The following is an 18,507-nucleotide window of genomic DNA, read 5'->3' as shown; positions in this document are numbered from 1 at the left end:
GCAGGCTGTCGGTGCGGGGTGCCCGGAGCGCGGTGCCGGCGCCCGGGGCGCGGCGGCTCCCCGGGGAGGCGGCGAGGCGAGGCGAGGCGGGTGCGCAGCGCTCAGCACCCGGGAGCATCTTCCAGCCCCTTCCCTCTTATAGGGGCGGCGCGGAGGGTCCCCATGGGCCGGTCCCGCCGTGCGGGGCCAGCCCGCGTCCTCGCCCTAACAATGGGGAGCGGCGGGGCCGCGGCACCTCTTAACGGGGCGGCCGGAGCGGCGGCGCCGGGCCTGTCCGTCACGGCCCGGATTAGCCTGGCAGGTGGCTGCGGCCCGGGCCCGCCGCGGCCCGGCCCCACCGGCGGCCGGGGGGGCCCGGCTGCGGCTGCCCGCCCTGGCCCCGGCCCCGGCCCCGGCGTGCACTCCCGCTCCGGTCCGTGCGGGCGGAGCGGGGCCGGGAGAGCCTGGGAGAGCCCAGGACGCATGGACAGCTCCGGCCAGGATAGCCCGGGGTAGCCCAGGGCACAGGAGCTGAGAGAGACCGGGATAGCCCAGGGAGCAAGAGCAGGGAGAGCCCGGGATAGCCCAGGGCACATGGAGAAGCAGAGGCTGGGACAGCCCCAGGACAGCCGGGGGTGGCTGTACAGGACCCCCGGGGCTGCACCAGGTACATAGGGGCCAGCTCATTTCCCCCCAGATTCCTCTTCTCCCATCTGCCCCGGTCTGTGTCCCACAGAGAGGGATGGGACAGGGCTGGCACTGCCGTGGGTCACAGGACCCTGGAGTCTCCCTGCAAACAGGCTCATGGGTGCCCACCCATGAGGGCAGCCCCTGTGGTGGGACCAGCAGGCTCCTCATGAGGGGATGGATGGAGAGACAGAGAGATGGATGGATAGATAGAGCAATGGATGGATGGAGGGCTGGAGGCAGAGAAGGACGTATGGATAAAAGTGTGGAGAAAGAGCAGAAGGGATGCATGGAAGGTAAGAGGGAGGTCCAGGGGGTGGGGTGGAAGGGTAGCTGGAAGGATGCACAGAAGGCAGCATGGGGAGATACGTGGCTGGGTGATGGGAGGAATGCCAGGATGGAGGGAGGGATGGCCTGGGCATGCAGGCAGGTGGACAGGGTGCTGCGGGTGCATCGGCAGGTGTTGGCAGGCACCTCTGGCAGTGACGGAGGGTTTGTCCCAGCTGTTCCCAGCCCCAGGGGTGTATCAGCCCCAGGGGCGCCCAGCGAGGCCCGGGGCTGGGTGCTGCCGGGGAGAGGGGTCATGTTGCCTGTGGGATGAGCCGTTCCCGGGAGCCCCTTTGTGGTGGGGTCCGGCCCGGGCCTAATCCCCGCGGCTGCGGTTTCCCCGGACCAGTCATGCGCGAGGGATGGATTAGCCCCGCTCATCCCGTCACGGCCCCGAACCACCCTTTCTTCTCGTGAGCCCCCAGAGCCACTTTCAATTAAAGGCTGGACAAAGCCAGGCCCAACACAGGCCTGTGGGGTGGGGGGATCCCCCCACACGGCACCCCTGGCCTGGAGGGGTCCCAGCCCCCTTCCCCTCCCCAGGAGCCATTTGGGGCAGGGCTGTGGGGCAGGGGCATGGCCAGGGCTCAGGGCAGAGGTGTGCCCCCCATGGCAGCATTTGCACCCGGGCTCTCCCCACTGCCTGCCTCCTCCCCCAGCACATCCAGGGGATTCCCGGTGCTGAGACACAGGGATGCGGGAGGCAGAGAAAGGCAGGCTGGGTCTGGGGGGACGCAAGGCCAGGGCAGGGCCCCCACCTCGGGGGTCACGGCAAGGGCTGAGGCAGGAGCTTCCCCCCCCCTCACCCCGCAACAGGGCTGCAGCCTGGGCTGTGGGTTTGGGGGGCCGCTCATCTCCACCCAGCCTGCCGGGACGACGTTCCCGCTGGTGCCCCTGCCATGCCGCAGTTCCCCCGCTCCGTCCATAGCACCAGTCTCGGTGCGTGGGCACGGGCAGCGGAGCCGGACCCTGGCGCCGCAGAGAGCCCGACGGGGAGCTCGGCCCCGCGGGACGGAGGCAGGGGCGCTCCCAGGCCCGTGTCCCCACCGCAGGCGCCCCCGCTGCCCCCGGCACAACCGCCTGGGGGGCAGCGGGGGCCCCGCCGGGTGCTTCCCGGCGCCGGGAGCGGGGCTCAGCCGCGCGGGCGGAGCTGAGACCCCCGCGGCTCGTTGCAGGTGCCCCGCGCTGGGAGCTGCCCCGCCCGCGCCGCCCCCCGACGCCGCCTGCTGGCCGCGGGGGCCGCGGGGGCCGGTGCCCCGGGGGGGCGAACGGGGCCGGGCGGCGGCGGCGCGGCCGGGCCGGGCTCTCGCCGCGCCCTCCCGCCGCCGCCCCGGAGCGGCTCCCGGGGCTGAGGTCAGCGGCCGCCGGGAGGCCCCGGGGCGCGGCCGAGAGGGTCTTGGCCGGGGCCGAGGCACTAGCGACGGGGCCGAAACGCGACGCCCCCTCCCATATTTCTCCCCCTCCCCTGGTAAGTCCCCAGCGAGCGCCGGCTCCGCTCCGCCGGCGGCGGGGGCTCCGCGGGGGCCCCGCGCAGCTGCGCCCGGGCCCTGCCAAGAGCATGACACACGGCGCGGCCCCGCCGCCCCGGTCCCCCCGCAGCCTCTGCCCGCCGCCCCCGGCCGCGCTGCCTCCCTGCTCCGTCCCCAGCACCATCCCGCCCACCCGGGGCCAGGCGCACCCCCTGCCCCCTCGTCCCGCTCCGGCCCCGGGGCTCGCGGGCGCCCCCCGCACCCCCTGCCCGAACCCTCCGCACCCTCCGCCGCGTCCCCGGGACCCGGCGCAGCCCTGCCCGACTCCCTGCTGCGCCTCCCGCAGTCCTGCCCGGTGCTCCCGCACCGCCCCCGGCGTCCCCGCTGAGGGCGGACGTCCCCGCTCCGTCCCCCCTCCCCGGGCGCCCCCCCCCCCCCCCCGCTTCCCCCGAGCAGCGGCGGCTCCGGGAGCCCCGGGCGGCCGCGCCCCGGGGAACCCCGCCGCCTCGGGCGGGCCGAGCCGGCTCCCCCGCGGCCCCGCTGCTCCCCAGGCCCGCGGCAGCGCGCAGCGGCTCTCGCAGCCGTCGGGGCGGCCGGTGCCCCCGGTGCGCCCGGCCTTACCTGCCAGGGGCGGAGAGGCGGGGGCGGGCCGGGGCCGGGACGGCTCCGCACGGAGCAGGCTGAGAAGAGGCGGCCCGGGCCGGCCCCGGGAGCGGCGGAGCGGGGCTGGGCCGGGAGCAGAGGCGAGGGGCGGCGGCGGCACCGGCGAACGGCCGGAGGGACGCACAGAGGGACAGCGGGACGGGCGGCCGGAGGGGAGGCTGGCGAGGTGGCAGCACGGAAAGAAGGACTCCTGGATGGACAGAAGGACACCTGGATGGAAAGAGGGACGGGTAGCAGGCTAAAGGGATGGACAGGGGGACGGAGGGGTGGACGGGCCGATGAGCAGAGGGAGGAATAGCAGGGTGGATGTGCCTGCGGGATGGACAGACGGACAGAGCTGTGCAGGGGCGCATGGACAGGGGGATGGGGGACAGGGCAGCCAAGGAGGTGCTGGGGGTCCAGGAGGCCCTGGGGGTCCCGCTGGGCCTGAATACAGGCTCTCACCCATCACCTGCCTCTGAAGCAGGTAGGACGGGGAGCCCGGACACCTGGGTCCCTCCTCCTGCCGCAGGAGAAGAGTGGGGCCAGGTGGGCTCAGTAAGGGGGCCCCAGCTTCACTGGGGGTGTGGAAATGGGGCCTGGGTTGGGGCATCCTGCGACCAGGATGCCCAGGACATTTCGCCGGAGGATTCCTGTCCCTCCTGCACCGTGTTTTTCCTGCACGGCCTCACTGCCGCCCACTGTTGCAGTGTGAACTGCCAGCTCCAGCTCCGGGGGAGCAGCCCCCCCCCCCCCCCGCCGGGACCACTCAGCAGAGGTGACACCTGAGCCACATCGCTCACCTGGTGCCAGTGCACAGGGCTGTGCCGTGCACAGGGCCTTGTTGGGTGGCATGTAGGGCTGTTCAGCGCGGCGCACAGGGCTGTGCAGTGCACCAGGCTGTGCAGTGCATGGGGCTGTGCAGTGCAGTGGGACTGTGCAGTGTAATGCACAGGGCTGTGCAGTGCAGGGGGGCTGTGCAGTGTGTGGGGCTGTGCAGTGCAATGCACAGGGCTACACACTGCAGTACACAGGGCTGTGCAGTGCAGGGGGGTTGTGCAGTGTGTGGGGCTGTGCAGTGCAATGCACAGGGCTGCGCAGTGCAGTACACAGGGCTGTGCAGTGTAGGGGGGCTGTGCAGTGAGTGGGGCTGTGCAGTGCAGTACACAGGGCTGTGCAGTGCAGGGGGGCTGTGCAGTGGGTGGGGCTGTGCAGTGCAATGCACAGGGCTGCGCACTGCAGTGCACAGGGCTGTGCAGTGTAGGGGGGCTGTGCAGTGGGTGGGGCTGTGCAGTGCAATGCACAGGGCTGCACACTGCAGTGCACAGGGCTGTGCAGTGCATGGGGCTGTGCAGTGCACTGCACAGGGCTGCGCACTGCAGTGCACAGGGCTGTGCAGTGTGTGAGGCTGCGCAGTGCACTGCACATGGCCCTGCAGTGCAGGGTGCTCCCACCTGGGACCCTGCAGCTCCTCCCCCTCCCGCTGGGACACCCCAAACGCAGTGTGTGCACCCCACGGTGCGAGCTGGGTGCCGACACAGTGCTCTGACCCTGCACCCACCCCAGACACCTTCTCTACGCGCCCTCCCGTAGTGCACCCCCCAATCTGCCCCCTGTCACACTCCTCACCCTCTGCACCCCATCACGCATCACTCCTGTGGGCACCCCCATCACCCCCCAGCCCCACGAACTCTAGCCCCATGCACCCCATCGTGCCCCCCAGCCCTACATACCCCATCATGCCCCCCAGCCCCACGAACTCCAGCCCTACACACCCCATCATGTCCCCCACCCCATGAACCCCATCGTGCCCTCCAGCCCTACACACCCCATCGTGCCCCCAGCCCCATGCACCCCATCATGCCCCCAGCCCCATGCACCCCATTGTGCCCCCCAGCCATACGCACCCCATCATGCCCCCAGTCCCATGCACCCCATTGTGCCCCCAGCCCTACGCACCCCATCGTGCCCCTCAGCCCCATGCACCCCATCATGTCCCCCACCCCATGAACCCCATCGTGCCCCCCAGCCCTACACACCTCATCGTGCCCCCAGCCCCATGCACCCCATTGTGCCCCCCAGCCCTACACACCCCATCGTGCCCCCAGCCCCATGCACCCCATCATGCCCCCAGCCCCATGCATCCCATTGTGCCCCCCAGCCATACACACCCCATCATGCCCCCAGCCCCATGCACCCCATTGTGCCCCCCAGCCCTACACACCCCATCGTGCCCCCAGCCCTACGCACCCCATCGTGCCCCTCAGCCCCATGCACCCCATCATGCCCCCAGCCCCATGCACCCCATTGTGCCCCCAGCCCCATGCACCCAGCTGCCATGCCCCCAGCCCCATGCACCCCATCATGCCCCCAGCCCTACACACCCCATCGTACTTCCCAGCCCCATGCACCCAGCTGTGCCCCGCCAGCCCTACACACCTCATCATGCCCCCACCCCAATGCACCCCATCATGCCCCCAGCCCCATGCACTCCACCATGTCCCCCAGCCCCACGCACCTGCCTCGTACTCCTCAGCCCCCGCACTCCATAATGCCCCCCAGCCCCATGCACCCAACCATGCCCCCCACCCCGACGCACCCCATCATGCTCCCCAGCCCCACGCACTCCACCATGTCCCCCAGCCCCATGCACCCAACCGTGCCCCCCAGCCCCGCGCACCCAACCGTGCCCCCCAGCCCCACGCACCCCATCGTGCACCCTAGCCCCACGCACTCCATCATGCCCCCCAGCCCCATGCACCCAACCGTGCCCCCCAGCCCCGCGCACCCCATCGTGCACCCTAGCCCCACGCACTCCATCATGCCCCTCAGCCCCGCGCACCCAACCGTGCCCCCCAGCCCCACGCACCCCCATCGTGGCCCCTAGCCCCACGCAACCCTACTGAGCCCCTCAGCCCCACGCACCCCCATCGTGGCCCCCACCTCCACGCCCCCCCACAGTGCATCCCCCCGCCCCCCCCCCCGCTCTGCTGCAGCCGCTGCCATGGAAACGGCTCGCGGCTCTCGCGAGCGCGGCGCCCCCCCGCGCCCCCGGGCCCGGTGCGGGCGGCGGGAGCGGGCGTGGGGGGGGGAAGGGGGGGGGGGGAACCGGCGCTCTCGCGAGATCCGCGCGCGCTCGGGCCTCCGCTTCCGGCCGGCGGGACGCGGTGCAGAGTCAGCTGGGGGCGGCGGGGCGCGCACCGGCACCGGCACCGGCACCAGGTGCGCGGCGGCGGCGCCCACGCGCGGGGGCATCGCGCGGGGGGGGGGGGGGGCGGGGGCCGCTGCACCGGGGGCGGCGATGCACGGGAGGGAGGAGCGCATCGAACCGGGGGCGGCGGGAGGGGGGATGCACTGGCGGGTGCGTTGCACCGGGGCAGCGGTGCGCTGGGAGGGGAGTCTGCATTGCACCGGGGGGGGGGATTGCGGGGGGGATTGCACCGGGGGAGGGGCTGAGCAGGGCTTTGGGGGGGGGGTTGCTGCACCGGGAGGGGGCATCGCACGGGGGAGGCGGGACATGCATTGCACCGGGGGCAGGGGGGGGATGCGGTGCCCCGAGGCGGGGCGTGCGGTGTATTTGCGGGACGCACTGCGTGGAGACGGTGCGTTGCACCGGGGGGCGCGTTGCGCGGGGGTGTGTGCGCCGTGCGTGGAGGGGGCGATTCGTTGGGGCTGCGCTTCAATCCTGGGGGGTGAGGGGCAAGCCGGAGGGGAGGTGCATCGTAGCGGGGGGTGCAAGGCGCTGGCGTGTGCATTGCACCGGGGGGGAGGAAAGCAGTGCGTTGGAGGGGGGCAGCGCCATGCGCAGGGGGGTGCCAGGCACGGGGGGGGACACTGTGTGTGGTGGGGAGCTGCCTTCTGAGGGTCCCACAGGCCTGGAGGGGCCCCGCGGGTGCCCCAGGGCCTGGCAGGGCTCAGTGGCGCTGCTGGGCCGGGCTCTGCCCCTTGCCAGGGGTGCTGGGGACTCCCCGCTGCCTCCTCCGGCAGGGGGGCTCAGGGATGGAGGGGCCGGATAGCCCCGTGGGAATGGGGATGGATGTACATCCCCGTGGGAAGGAGGTGGGGGAGGGTCAGCAACCAGGACACCTGGGCTCCCCCACAAGCGCCATGACTCGGTTTCCCTCCGGAGGCTGCAGCGTGGGGGGGAGGAGGGGGCCCAACTGCCCCTGGGATCCCCAGAGCAGGGTCTGGGCTCAGAGCCCCCCCGGGGCACGCCCCCCCCCAGGGCATGGGGCCGCCCCCAGCACCGCTGCTGCGGCCCAGCGCTCGCCCTGTGCCCCCGCAGGATTCGGCCTTGCCTCCGGACAGAGCCAGCACCGCCGGCGCCATGGGCAACATCTTTGGGAACCTGCTGAAGAGCCTCATAGGGAAGAAGGAGATGAGGATCCTCATGGTGGGGCTGGACGCCGCCGGCAAGACCACCATCCTCTACAAGCTGAAGCTGGGCGAGATCGTCACCACCATCCCCACCATAGGTGTGTGGGGGACGCGCTCGGGGGGCGACCCCCACCCCGGACGCCTGGGTCCTGTGTTAGGGCTTTGCTCCTCCCTGCCTCAGTTTCCCCACCTGGGCAGCCCTAAGGGCAGGAGGAGCCGAGATGGGACGTGGGGATGGAGGGAGAGGCAAGCGCTGGCGCTGGGGAGCGCGCCTGGGGCGTTCGCGGCTGCGCGTGCCTCAGTTTCCCTCCGCTGTCACTCCCTGCAGGCTTCAACGTGGAGACGGTGGAGTACAAGAACATCAGCTTCACCGTGTGGGACGTGGGCGGGCAGGACAAGATCCGGCCCCTCTGGCGGCATTACTTCCAAAACACCCAGGGTAGGTCCCCGCGCGACGGGGGGCCGGGCCGGCCCCGGGGCCGCTCCGGCCTGCCCCCCAGCACCGTGGCCTCGCCCCGCCAGGGCTGATCTTCGTGGTGGACAGCAACGACCGGGAGCGGGTGAACGAGGCGCGTGAGGAGCTCATGCGGATGCTGGCGGAGGACGAGCTGCGGGACGCTGTGCTCCTGGTTTTCGCCAACAAGCAGGTGGGGGGGGGGGGCGCAGCCGTGCCCATCCCCGTGACGTTGGGGCTGGGGGGCCACAGCCCTCATGGTGGGGCTGTGCTCATCCCCATGGCATCGGGACCGTGCCCATCCCCATGGCATCGAGGCTAGGGGTTAACAGCCTCCATGGCATGACTATGTCCATCCCCGTGGCCTCAGGGCTGAGGGTTAGTGGCCCCTGTGCTGAGGCCATGCCCATCCCCGTGGCAGCAGGGCTGTGCCACTGCCATTACATTGGGGCTGGGGTTTAGCAGCCACTGCAGCAGGGCTGTGCCCTTTCCCGTGGTGTCAGGGCTGTGCCTTCCCTGTCTGGGCTGGAGTCTTGCAGCCGTCACAGTGGGGCTGTGTCTATTCCCGCAGTGCTGGGACTGGGATTTTGCAGCCCCCATGGCAGGGTGGTGCCCATCCCCATGGCATCGGGGCTGGAGTTTTGCAGCCCCCACAGCAGGGTAGTGCCCATCCCCATGTCATCAGTGCTGGGGTTCAGCTAGCCCCTGTGGCAGGGCCGTGCCCATCCCCATGGCATCGGGGCTGGAGTTTTGCAGCCCCCACAGCAGGGTAGTGCCCATCCCCATGTCATCAGTGCTGGGGTTCAGCAAGCCCCTGTGGCAGGGCCGTGCCCATCCCCGTGGCATCGGTGCTGGGGTTCAGCAAGCCCCTGTGGCAGGGCCGTGCCCATCCCCGTGGCGTCGGTGCTGGGGTTCAGCAAGCCCCGTGGCAGGGCCGTGCCCATCCCCGTGGCGTCGGTGCTGGGGTTCAGCAAGCCCCTGTGGCAGGGCCGTGCCCATCCCCGTGGCATCGGTGCTGGGGTTCAGCAAGCCCCTGTGGCAGGGCCGTGCCCATCCCCGCGGCGCCGGGGCTGGGGTTCAGCAAGCCCCGTGGCAGGGCCGTGCCCATCCCCGTGGCGTCGGTGCTGGGGTTCAGCAAGCCCCTGTGGCAGTGCCGTGCCCATCCCCACGGCGCCGGGGCTGGGGTTCTGCGGCTCCCGTGGCAGGGCCGTGCCCATCCCCGCGGCGCCGGGGCTGGGGTTCAGCGTCCGGCGCGCGACGCCCTGCTCTGCCCTAGGACCTGCCCAACGCCATGAACGCGGCGGAGATCACGGACAAGCTGGGGCTGCACTCCCTGCGCCACCGCAACTGGTACATCCAGGCGACGTGTGCCACCAGCGGCGACGGGCTCTACGAGGGCCTCGACTGGCTCGCCAACCAGCTCAAGAACAAGAAGTGAGCGGCGGCGGGCGCCGGCCCCCCCGCGCCCCCCCCGCGCCCGGCCGCCCCCTCCCCGCCCCGGCCGCGGGTGTTTTGCTTTCTTCTGGCACCGGTTGCTGTGGGGTTTCGCCTCTTTCTCCGGGGTCTTCACGGTCCCCCTCGGATCTCGTGTGTGCGTGCGTGGAAATATAGCTCTATATAAAGTCTATGGGGGCCGGGGGCAGAGCCCCCCCCCGGGGGGGGCCCTCGGTGGGGCTGTGCCGGGGTGCCCGTCCCCGGCTCCTCTCTCTGCCGCGGACCAAACGCGGGGGGCGGTGGTGGTGGTGGGGGGGAGCAGCGGGGCCGCGGGGCCATTTGGGACCACATCTCCCCCACCCCCAGCCCGTCCCTGGGGTCTCCCTGTCCCTTCCCCCCCTCCCCATGTCACTTCGAGGCAGGTCTCCTCCCCAGCGGCGCACCCGGCACCCCTCCGCGCCCCCCCGTGCCAGCATAGTGATTGTAACGTCCCCTGCCCCGGACGGACGGACGGGCGGACGCCCCATTTCCCCCCCCCTCCCCGGCACTGTATTTATACCCCGGTCTGTGCTTGGTGTGACGTGTCGCTGCGGCTCTGCCCCGTCTCGGGGACGTGTGTACTCGCCTCCCCCTCCCCGCGCCTGAGATGGTGGGTGACGCCCGGCCCCGGCCCCCCCCTTGGATATTAAACATGTTTTATGTAGCGCCGGCCCGCGGCTCGTCTGCTGCAGCCCCTCGGCTCGGGGGGGCGGCTGCCGGGTCCCACGGAGGCGCGTGGGGACGGGCAGCCCCGGGTGGCTTTTAATTAGAAACAGCTTAGCAGGGCGAGGGGGGGGGGAAGGGGCAGGGGGGCTGCTAACCCCCCCCTCGCCGGGCCTGTCTTTGGGGGAATATTGGATGAAACGGTAAATCCCATTAGCGCTAATCCCGCGGGGCCAGTGCCAGCGGCGGGCAGGGCCGGGGGTGTCGTCCCTGGGACCCGGCTGCGCCCATCCCCGTGTCCCCACCGCGGCCGGACCCGTCCCCTCCGGGGGCACCGGGGGCTGCCGGCTCCTGGGATTGCTCCGTGCCCGCCCGGAGTTGGGCCCGGCGTGTGTGCCGGACGCCTGGGCCCCGTGGGGGGGGGGAAGGGGGGGCAGGTTTGGGGCAAGCCACCTGGTTTCCTCCTGCTTGGCGGGGGGGGGCTGGAGCCTGGGTGATGGGGCGGCGCCGGAGCTGGCGTGCCGCGGGGCGCCGGAGCCGGCCCCGGCGCGTTCCCACCGCGCCGCCCGGCGGCTTTGTGCGCCCGGGCCGGCGTGGGGGGGCCCGGCCCCGCGCTGACCCGCCGGCCCTAATCCCATTAGCGCCCGCGGCCCCGCGCCGCCAGCCCGGCTGCGGCCCCTCTCGGCAACCGGGGCTGGTATGTGGGTGCGCGGGCAGACAAAGGGGGCCGGCGGCGGCGGCGCGGCCGGCGTGCCGATGCCGTCGTCCGGGGAGCCGCCGCCGCTGCCGTGGGGCCGAGGCCGCGGCGGGAGCCGGGGCGCGCGTGCCGGGGCGGCCCCTGCTCGTGCGTTTTGGGGATGCTCCCACGCGCTGGGTGGTTTTGGGGTGGTTCTTGTGCGTTTTGGGGTTGCTCGTGCATTTTGGGGCTGCCCCCCAAACCCCAGGGTTGCCTCGTGTTTTGGGGCAGCCCCCTGCCCCTTGGGGCTGCCCCACATGTGCCAGGGCTGCCTGCACGGCCGTCCCACACCACGGGTGCTGGCCCCATCCCCGAGCGCATCCCTGACCCCGGTGCCGCAGCCACCTCGGGGCGTGCGGGTGCAAGTTGGGCGCTGGGGCCGGGGTGCTGGGGGCCGGGTGGGTGTTGGGGGCCAGGTGGGTGCTGGTTTCTCCGGGCTTTGCTGCTGCCTGCCGGGGCCGAGTCTCCACAGCTCCGTGATCCTCCGGGCCCCGATGGGGCCAGGGAGCCCCGGCGACCGGGTGGCAGCGGCTGGGGTCCGTGGGGCGCCCCACAGCCCTGCGCCGAGGTGGCCCAGCAGCGTCAGCCCGTGGGGAGCCGCAGGCTGTGGCCCAGGGCCAGCAGGGCCGGTGGTGAAGGACGTGGAGGGGATGTGTCTGGCGCCGGCCCCGTGCAGACAGACACACGTCCCCGGCACCAAGGGGACCCCGGGGGCTCCGGGCCACCCCAGCGGCACGTCTCTGGCTCTGGGCCATCCTGATCTCCAGCTTTGCGCCAGCCCAGCAACGTATCTGCCCTCTGGGCCACCACCGCAGCACGTCCGTGGGTCTGGCTGCCCCCGTGGGGCTTCTCTGACACATCCCCATCTCTGGGGCACCCTGAAGGCTCCTCCCACGCTGTGGGACACCCCAAGGAGTTGTCTCCAGCTTGGGGGCATCCCGAGGGCACGTCCCTGGCACCGGGACACCCCAAAGACACATCCCAAAGGCTCATCCCCATCTTGGGGGTGCCCCAAAGAGGCGCCTCTATCCCTGGGACGCGCCGAAAGGCTCATCCGTGGCTGTGAGACACCCTGGAGACACGTCTCAGGCTCTGGGAGACCCCAAAGGGACATAGCCATCCCTGGGGTGCCCCGAAGGGATGTCCCCAGTTCGAGGCCACCCCGGGGACGTGTCTCCATCCCTAGGACACCCTGGAGACACGTCTCCACCCCCAGGACACCTCCATCCCTGTGACACCCCAAAAGGATGATTCCATCCTTGGGACACCCCGGAGACACGTCTCCACCCCGGGGACGCCTCTGGGGCGCCCCGAGGGGACGTCCGGGGCCCCGGGGCAGCCCCGGGGGCGGCGGGGCGGGCCCGCGGCGGGCGGGAGGCGGCGCCCCGCGGGCGGGCGGTGCCGGGGGCCGGCCCGGGGCGGGCCCGGGCCCCCGCTGCCGCCGCCGCCGACTCCAGCCCGGCCATGCCGCCCCCCGCCGCGCTGCTGCTGCTGCTGCCGCTGCTGCTGCCGCCGCCCGCCCGCGCCGCCGACGGCGACCCCGAGAGCGGCGCGCGGGGGCTGCGCCTGGAGACGCTCGTGAGGCTCCGGGCGGGGGGGTCCCGGGGGGGGGAGGGTCCGGGGGGCGGCACCGGGGGGCGGCGGCGGGCACCGGCACGGCGGGCACCGGCACCGCGGGGCCCCGACGGCCGCCCCGGCAGCGGGGCGCCGGGACGGGCCCGGGGGCGGCGCGGCGGCGGCGCGGGGGGAGGCCAGTGCCGGCCGCAGTGACCGACCCCCCCCGTCCCGTCCCGTCCCGTCCCGTCCCGTCCCGTCCCGTCCCGTCCCGCTCCGCGCCCCCCTCCCGTTGCAGGTGGCGCCCCCCGAGGGCTGCTCGGAGCTGTCGGCGCTGGGGGACACGGTGCAGATCCACTACACGGTGCGGGCGGCGGCACGAACACGTCAGCACTGGCGGCGGGGGCGGGCCCGGGCGGCCCCGGGGCCTGCGTGGGGAGGGTCCTGCGGCGGCCCCGGCTCCCGCGTGGCGAGGGTCCCGCGGCGGCCCCGGCTCCCGCGTGGGGAGGGCGCTAGGGTGTCTCCGAGGCCACGTGGGGAGGGTCCTGTGGTGGCACCGGGTCCCGCGTGGGGAGGGCGCTAGGGTGTCTCCGAGGCCACGTGGGGAGGGTCCTGTGGTGGCACCGGGTCCCGCGTGGGGAGGGCGCTAGGGTGTCTCCGAGGCCACGTGGGGAGGGTCCTGTGGTGGCACCGGGTCCCGCGTGGGGAGGGCGCTAGGGTGTCTCCGAGGCCACGCGGGGAGGGTCCTGTGGTGGCACCGGGTCCCGCGTGGGGAGGGCGCTAGGGTGTCTCCGAGGCCACGTGGGGAGGGTCCTGTGGTGGCACCGGGTCCCGCGTGGGGAGGGCGCTAGGGTGTCTCCGAGGCCACGTGGGGAGGGTCCTGTGGTGGCACCGGGTCCCGCGTGGGGAGGGCGCTAGGGTGTCTCCGAGGCCACGTGGGGAGGGCGCTGCTGCGGCACCGGGGCCCGTGTGGGGAGGGTCCTGGGGCAGCACCGGGGCCCACGTGGGGAGGGTCCTGCAGTGGCACCAGGGCCCAAGTGGGCTCTGCGCCATGTTGCACCTGGGCTGGCACTGGACCCACATGGGGCTGACCCAGGGGGCAGCCCTGGGGTGGCACCAGGACCCCAATGTGTGGGGTTTGGTCCTCGGACAGGCACGGGGCAGCACTGAGACCGGCGTGGGGCTGGCCCTGGGGCAACTGCGGGATGAGCCCGGAGGCGGGGGCCAGGCCAGGGCAGCGTGGCCCGAAGGAGCCCGGCACCGCTCGGCTGTACTTGGGTCAGCAGTAACCGGGTCCGTGTGTCCGGCAGGGCAGCCTGGAGGATGGACGGATCATTGACACCTCGCTGACACGGGATCCGCTCCAGGTGGAGCTGGGCAAGCGCCAAGTGATCCCCGGTGGGTGCACGGATGGGTCACCAGCGCCCGCCAGGCCACCCGGTCCCGCACCGTGGCTCTGGGCTGAGCCACGGGGTGAAGGGCCTGGGGTCCGGTGGGACGCGGCAGAGCAGCCCCGGGGCCAGGCACTGGGTGCTGCGGTAAGATGGGCGCGGGACAGCTCTGCTCAGCGCCTTTCTCCCCCCTCGCAGGGCTGGAGCAGAGTCTGCTGGACATGTGTGTGGGGTAAGTCTGGCCGCTGGCGTGCTGGGGAGGGCAGTGAGCCCCCCGCCACCCGCTGCAGGGGCCTGGCCGTGCTGCGGGATGGCCCTGGAGAAGCCGCCTCGGGGCTGGGTGAGACCATCCGCACTGCGGACCAGGATGAGGCCGGGCCCGGATGCGAGCTGCCCTCCTTCACTGCCCCAAGACGAGGTCCTCATGTCCCCCTTCCCGTGGGGTCTCCTGGCCCCGCTTGGGCTCTGTCGTCTGCCGCAGCTGGCCCTAACGTTCCCACTGTGGTTTTGAGTGGATTTGTCCCCCTGCCCGGTGCTGGGACTCGGCCCTGCTGGGTGCCGAGGGGCCTCCATGCTGACGGTCTCTCGCTGTGGCAGGGAGAAGCGGAGAGCCATCATCCCCCCTCATTTGGCGTACGGCAAACGAGGTTCCCCCCCCACCATCCCAGGTAAGCGTGGCCGGGCTGGGCCACCTGCCCCCCCCGCAGCCCTCGCCGACCCTGTACCGCAGCAGGGGTGTCGGGATCGCTCCTGCCCGGCCCCCGGGCACCCCGCGCGCCGGAGGAGGTGCGTCTCGGCCCTGGCGGGCAGCGCCTCGGCTCCTTCTGGGGTCCCCGCTCAGGCTCTGTCCCCTCTCGCCAGGCGACGCGGTGCTGAAGTTCGAGGTGGAGCTGGTCGGCCTGTCCCGGGCCAGCTACTGGCAGAAGGTGGTGAACGACGTGCTGCCCCTCGTGTGCCTCGGGCTGGTCCCGGCGCTGCTGGGGCTCATTGGCTTCCACCTCTACCGCAAAGCCAGCAGCCCCAAGCTCTCCAAGAAGAAGCTCAAGGAGGAGAAGAGGAACAAGGCCAAAAAGAAATAAATTGTGGCTGCAGCAACCATAGCCGCTCCGTGCCTGCTCTGTCCACCTCCTGGGGTCATTCGCTGCGTGGGGGACGGCGTGCAAGCTCCTGTCCAGGCAGAGGCCTGGTCGGAAGGCAAGAGCAGAGGGAAAGGGCCGCTGGGCCGCTCATCTCCCTGGCTGGACGCTGTCAGCTCGCACCGAAGGCCTGGAGCTCCCAGCCTGGCCCTGTCAGGGGGGATTTAGTGCAGACATAGACAGAGCCCACCCTGACAGAGCTGTAGGTGAGCAGGAATAAGACCCGTAGCACATCCAGAGCACAGTCGAGCTCTTTAATGGCAGTGTCCTGTGGGCACGGTTTCCATGCTGTCCCTGAGCGCCAGGCTCTGCTGGGCATCCGGGCTGCGGGACGGTTCGCAGCTGAGGCCGGGGCAGATCCAGCCACACATCCTCCCCCAGAAGGCTCACAAGGTGTGTGACACCACGTGGGCTGCCTCGATGACATTGTGCACGGGCCCCCTGGCACCAGGCAGGGCTCTGGGGCTGCAGCTCCTGTGCTGGAGGACGAGGAGCGGGTTGGGTTTGCTGAGCACCTCCTCGCTCACGGAGATCCCCTCCAGGTACTGCTTGAGCAGCTCCCGCAGGCGCTGGTTCCTGTGGCTCAGAGCTGCCTTCTCCTGCACCAGTGCCAGCTCCTCCAGCTTCACCTTGTTGAACCTCTGCCAGAAGCGCTCCATCCCTACGTAGTCCTGCATGGCCTGCACAGGAGGGAGAGAAGAGGAGGTCAGGAGCCCCAAACCTACCCCTGCACACACACTGGCTGTCCCTGAGGCTGTCCCCTGCAGCCCTCCCCTGCAGCAGTGCCTGGCCAGCTCGGGACCCCAACGCTGTCTCCTCACCTGGGCCAGAGGCTCTGCAGGCATCTCCTTGAGGACCTGCTCTGCATCCTGCTGCTCCCCTTCAGCCAGCGAGGAAGGGTAGAACGGCAGCACCTTCTCCTCCTCTGTCTCCAGCTTACGGCACATCTCACCCAGCCGCAGGATGCGCTCTGCCTGCGGGAGATGCCAGAGAGGGCAGGTAGGGAGGGGACGGCAGTGCCTGCATGGCCCGGGGCTCCCTGGAGCAGACCAGTCCTGCCCCAGGGCAGGCAGCACGCGGTCCGCAGGCCTCACCTTCTCCACGACGTGCATCAGCGTCTTCAGGGTCGCACTGCTCTGCGCGGTGAGCTTGGCCAGGCTGCCATGGGCCTTGGCCCTGGCCTGATTCATTTCCTTCTTGAGTTCCTGGAGCTGCTTAAGGACAACCTCCTTCTCCTCCCGCACACGGCGGTTCCTCTCCTCACTCTCCTGGAGGTGAGCCGCGATCTTGCCCTTTATGGCTATGATGGAGTCCTGGGGGCATACAAAAGATCAGTGACAGATTGGGGGGGGGGCTCGATTCGCAGGGCCACAGGTGCGCTGTGAGTTTTTGCAGCCACAACCTGAAGTTTCTGCAGCTTCTTCGTCTGCATCTCTATCTCCTTGGAGCTCTTCTGGTCCTTCTGCCGGAGCACCTCAAAGGCGATCTTACGGTCCTCCGTGGCCTCTGTGTAGTTGTACAGGACCTGCTGGAACTGCTTCCAGAGGGAATCCATCCTGCTGCCCAGCTGCAAGCGGCTGTACTGCTTCTCTTCTAGTTGCTGGGGGAGGGAGACATTGGTGGGGGTGTCCTGCCACCCCCTCCCCTCCTTTCCTGGCTGTGACTACCATGCCCCAAGTGAGGCAGGTCCTTGCCTCTGCTGGGGCTGAGGCTCCACCAGCCCTCACTGTGCTCTGCTCATGCCCCAAGCCCTAAAATGCTCCTCACCAGAGTCAGCTGCTAGTTGGGTGGCTAAAGAGCCCAGACAGTTCTTCAGCAAGCCCTGCCCCATCCCCTGCCCCTGCCTTGTTCTTAATGTCATCCCAGGCGCTCTGGAAATTCAGCGTGGCCTCATAGTTGTTCTCAACAAAGTTCTGCTCCACGGCCAGCATCACGCCCTGCAGGTAGCAGCACTCTTGCTTGTGCTGTTCGAGGATGGCTCTCCTGGGGGGAACAGGGTGGGGAGCTACGGAGCACATGGTCAGGGAGGTCCCCGTTCTGGCACTACGAAAGGGCTCCCCACCAGGGACACAGCGTCCCGGCAGGACAGCCAGCGGTGCCACCTCGGCACAGGGATCTCCCTCTCCCCTCAATACCTCTCTGTCTCAAACTCCTTCTTGAGGGCCTCCAGCTCCGTGTTATAATCCTCCTCCAGGTAGCGCAGGCGGCAGCGCTGGAGCTGCAGCAGGCAGTCGATGTTGTGCAGGTGGCTGCACAAGGCCTGGGCATGCTGCGCCTCTGCCTCAAACAGGTCTCTGGCCAGGGACTGCAGGAGGGAAGGTCACGTGAGGGGCTCTGCGCGGCCCCGTGCCCCCACCACAGCAGCCCTGTGCTCACTTTGATGACGCTGTCCTTGCAGTCCGTCACCCGCGCAAAGGTCTGGCTCAGGATCTCGATGTCTGTGCGCAGCTCCTTGGCCTTGGCCTCCCGCAGCACTGTGCGCCACTGCGTGTTGATCTTGTTGAGGTTCAGGGTGCTGTTGTGCTCCTCCTTGGCCAGCTTGTCCTGCACGGGGGACATGGGGGGGTGTCAAAGGGCAGTGAGGACGCGTCCTGTAGGGGACAGGGGCTGGACGGCACGCGGGGAAATGCATCGCTGACTCCCACAGAACCCCAGGAACCTTCAGGAACTGGGTGAGCATCTCCTCCTTCTTCTTGGCCTCCTCCTCCTTGGCCAGGGCTTGGCTCTGCAGCAGCAGGAGCTGGTCCTCCTCTGTCATGGGGGTGGCCGTGGCCTGCTGGCGCCGCTTCCTCGGCATGGTGGCAGGGCTGAGGGGCAGGGTGTGAGGCATAAAGTTGTGGGGGGGTAACCGGGGTCTCAGTCACTCTCCTCCAGGGTCTCCCTGGGCCCCCTCCCCCTGCTCCCTCCCCCCCAATCCCTTCCCCTCTGCGGTGTCCCCCCCTTCCCTGCTCTTCCGCTCCTCCATGGGATGTCCCCCCTTTCGGAGTGTCCCCTCTCCCCCAGGGTGCCTCCCCCCTCCCCATGGGATGTCCCCCTCGCCCCACTCATCCCCTCCTCCATGAGGTGTCCGCCCTCCCCCAGGGGGTGTCCCCCCAGGGTGTTCCCCCCCCTCCCCATGCGGTGCCCCCCTCACTCCTCTGCCTCATCCCCCGCCCCACAGGGTTCCCCCGTCCCCCCGCCCGCACCACCACCAGCGACACGCAGCCCCGTGGCTCGCGTCCCACCGGTCACCTAGCAACGGCCACTTCCGGCCCGGGGTGGAAGCGAGCGGGCCGCACTTCCGGGCACCGAGGCGGAGGGGGGCCCGCGGGCAGAGAGGCGCCCCCTGGCTTGGAGGGCTGCCGCCGCCGCCCCGAAAGCGGCACCGCTGCCGCTGTGCGTTCCCCCCACCGCTCCTGCACCCGCTGCCCCGGCCCGGCCCAGCTCGGCTCCGCCTGCCCCGCCGCTACCTGCCCCAGGTGCGCCCCCTCCCCGGGCAGCTACAGGGGGCGGGGCCCCGCCGCCGCCGCCGCCGCCGCTCCGCCATTGGTCGCGGCGCCCAGCGCCTCCGTCGCGATTGGCTGGCGGGCGCCGCCGGGGGCGGGGCGAGGCGGCGGCGGCGCTATATAAGATCGCTGCG

The 18,507-nt window shown here is 71.2% G+C and overlaps 3 protein-coding genes across 3 annotated transcripts; 2 read left to right on the top strand and 1 right to left on the bottom strand.

Annotated features, from left to right (window-relative positions):
* The first annotated feature begins 6,244 nt into the window (after positions 1-6,244).
* Positions 6,245-10,072, top strand: ARF3 (ADP ribosylation factor 3). Its single transcript, XM_062597361.1, has 5 exons — positions 6,245-6,326; positions 7,390-7,579; positions 7,810-7,920; positions 8,004-8,128; positions 9,212-10,072. The coding sequence occupies exons 2-5, from the start codon at positions 7,432-7,434 to the stop codon at positions 9,371-9,373; spliced, it is 546 nt and encodes a 181-aa protein (XP_062453345.1). The 5' UTR covers positions 6,245-6,326; positions 7,390-7,431; the 3' UTR covers positions 9,374-10,072.
* Positions 10,073-12,271: 2,199 nt separating this feature from the next.
* On the top strand, positions 12,272-14,850 carry FKBP11 (FKBP prolyl isomerase 11). The gene is made up of 6 exons (XM_062597359.1): positions 12,272-12,385; positions 12,660-12,725; positions 13,672-13,759; positions 13,951-13,984; positions 14,350-14,420; positions 14,614-14,850. Exons 1-6 carry the CDS (start codon positions 12,272-12,274, stop codon positions 14,829-14,831), a joined length of 591 nt encoding a protein of 196 aa, XP_062453343.1. The 3' UTR covers positions 14,832-14,850.
* Positions 14,851-15,167: 317 nt separating this feature from the next.
* CCDC65 (coiled-coil domain containing 65) lies at positions 15,168-18,198 on the bottom strand. The gene is made up of 9 exons (XM_062597375.1): positions 18,120-18,198; positions 17,548-17,695; positions 17,265-17,432; positions 17,024-17,193; positions 16,733-16,871; positions 16,291-16,488; positions 15,983-16,201; positions 15,710-15,862; positions 15,168-15,568 (listed from the first exon to the last, which is right to left on the bottom strand). The coding sequence occupies exons 2-9, from the start codon at positions 17,683-17,685 to the stop codon at positions 15,275-15,277; spliced, it is 1,479 nt and encodes a 492-aa protein (XP_062453359.1). The 5' UTR covers positions 17,686-17,695; positions 18,120-18,198; the 3' UTR covers positions 15,168-15,274.
* Between the last annotated feature and the right edge of the window lie 309 nt (positions 18,199-18,507).

The sequence above is a fragment of the Rhea pennata genome, chromosome 29 (assembly GCF_028389875.1).
Source record: "Rhea pennata isolate bPtePen1 chromosome 29, bPtePen1.pri, whole genome shotgun sequence".
NCBI classification, from domain to species: Eukaryota; Metazoa; Chordata; class Aves; order Rheiformes; family Rheidae; genus Rhea; species Rhea pennata.
Note: the sequence above shows the minus strand (reverse complement) of the source record. Positions and strands in the feature narration are given on the sequence as shown.

What these genes read in the sequence shown, in the direction of transcription:
- CCDC65 (XM_062597375.1), bottom strand. Translation starts at nt 17,685, where the DNA reads ATGCCGAGGAAGCGGCGCCAGCAGGCCACGGCCACCCCCATGACAGAG. An exon ending in AGAAGCTGCAGAAACTTCAG is followed by an intron (nt 16,202 to 16,290) that starts GTTGTGGCTGCA and finishes GTATGCCCCCAG; the next exon opens with GACTCCATCATAGCCATAAA. An exon ending in TGATGCACGTCGTGGAGAAG is followed by an intron (nt 15,863 to 15,982) that starts GTGAGGCCTGCG and finishes CATCTCCCGCAG; the next exon opens with GCAGAGCGCATCCTGCGGCT.
- ARF3 (XM_062597361.1), top strand. Translation starts at nt 7,432, where the DNA reads ATGGGCAACATCTTTGGGAACCTGCTGAAGAGCCTCATAGGGAAGAAG. An exon ending in CACCACCATCCCCACCATAG is followed by an intron (nt 7,580 to 7,809) that starts GTGTGTGGGGGA and finishes CACTCCCTGCAG; the next exon opens with GCTTCAACGTGGAGACGGTG. An exon ending in TGGTTTTCGCCAACAAGCAG is followed by an intron (nt 8,129 to 9,211) that starts GTGGGGGGGGGG and finishes GCTCTGCCCTAG; the next exon opens with GACCTGCCCAACGCCATGAA.
- FKBP11 (XM_062597359.1), top strand. Translation starts at nt 12,272, where the DNA reads ATGCCGCCCCCCGCCGCGCTGCTGCTGCTGCTGCCGCTGCTGCTGCCG. An exon ending in CTGCTGGACATGTGTGTGGG is followed by an intron (nt 13,985 to 14,349) that starts GTAAGTCTGGCC and finishes TCGCTGTGGCAG; the next exon opens with GGAGAAGCGGAGAGCCATCA. An exon ending in TTCCCCCCCCACCATCCCAG is followed by an intron (nt 14,421 to 14,613) that starts GTAAGCGTGGCC and finishes CCCTCTCGCCAG; the next exon opens with GCGACGCGGTGCTGAAGTTC.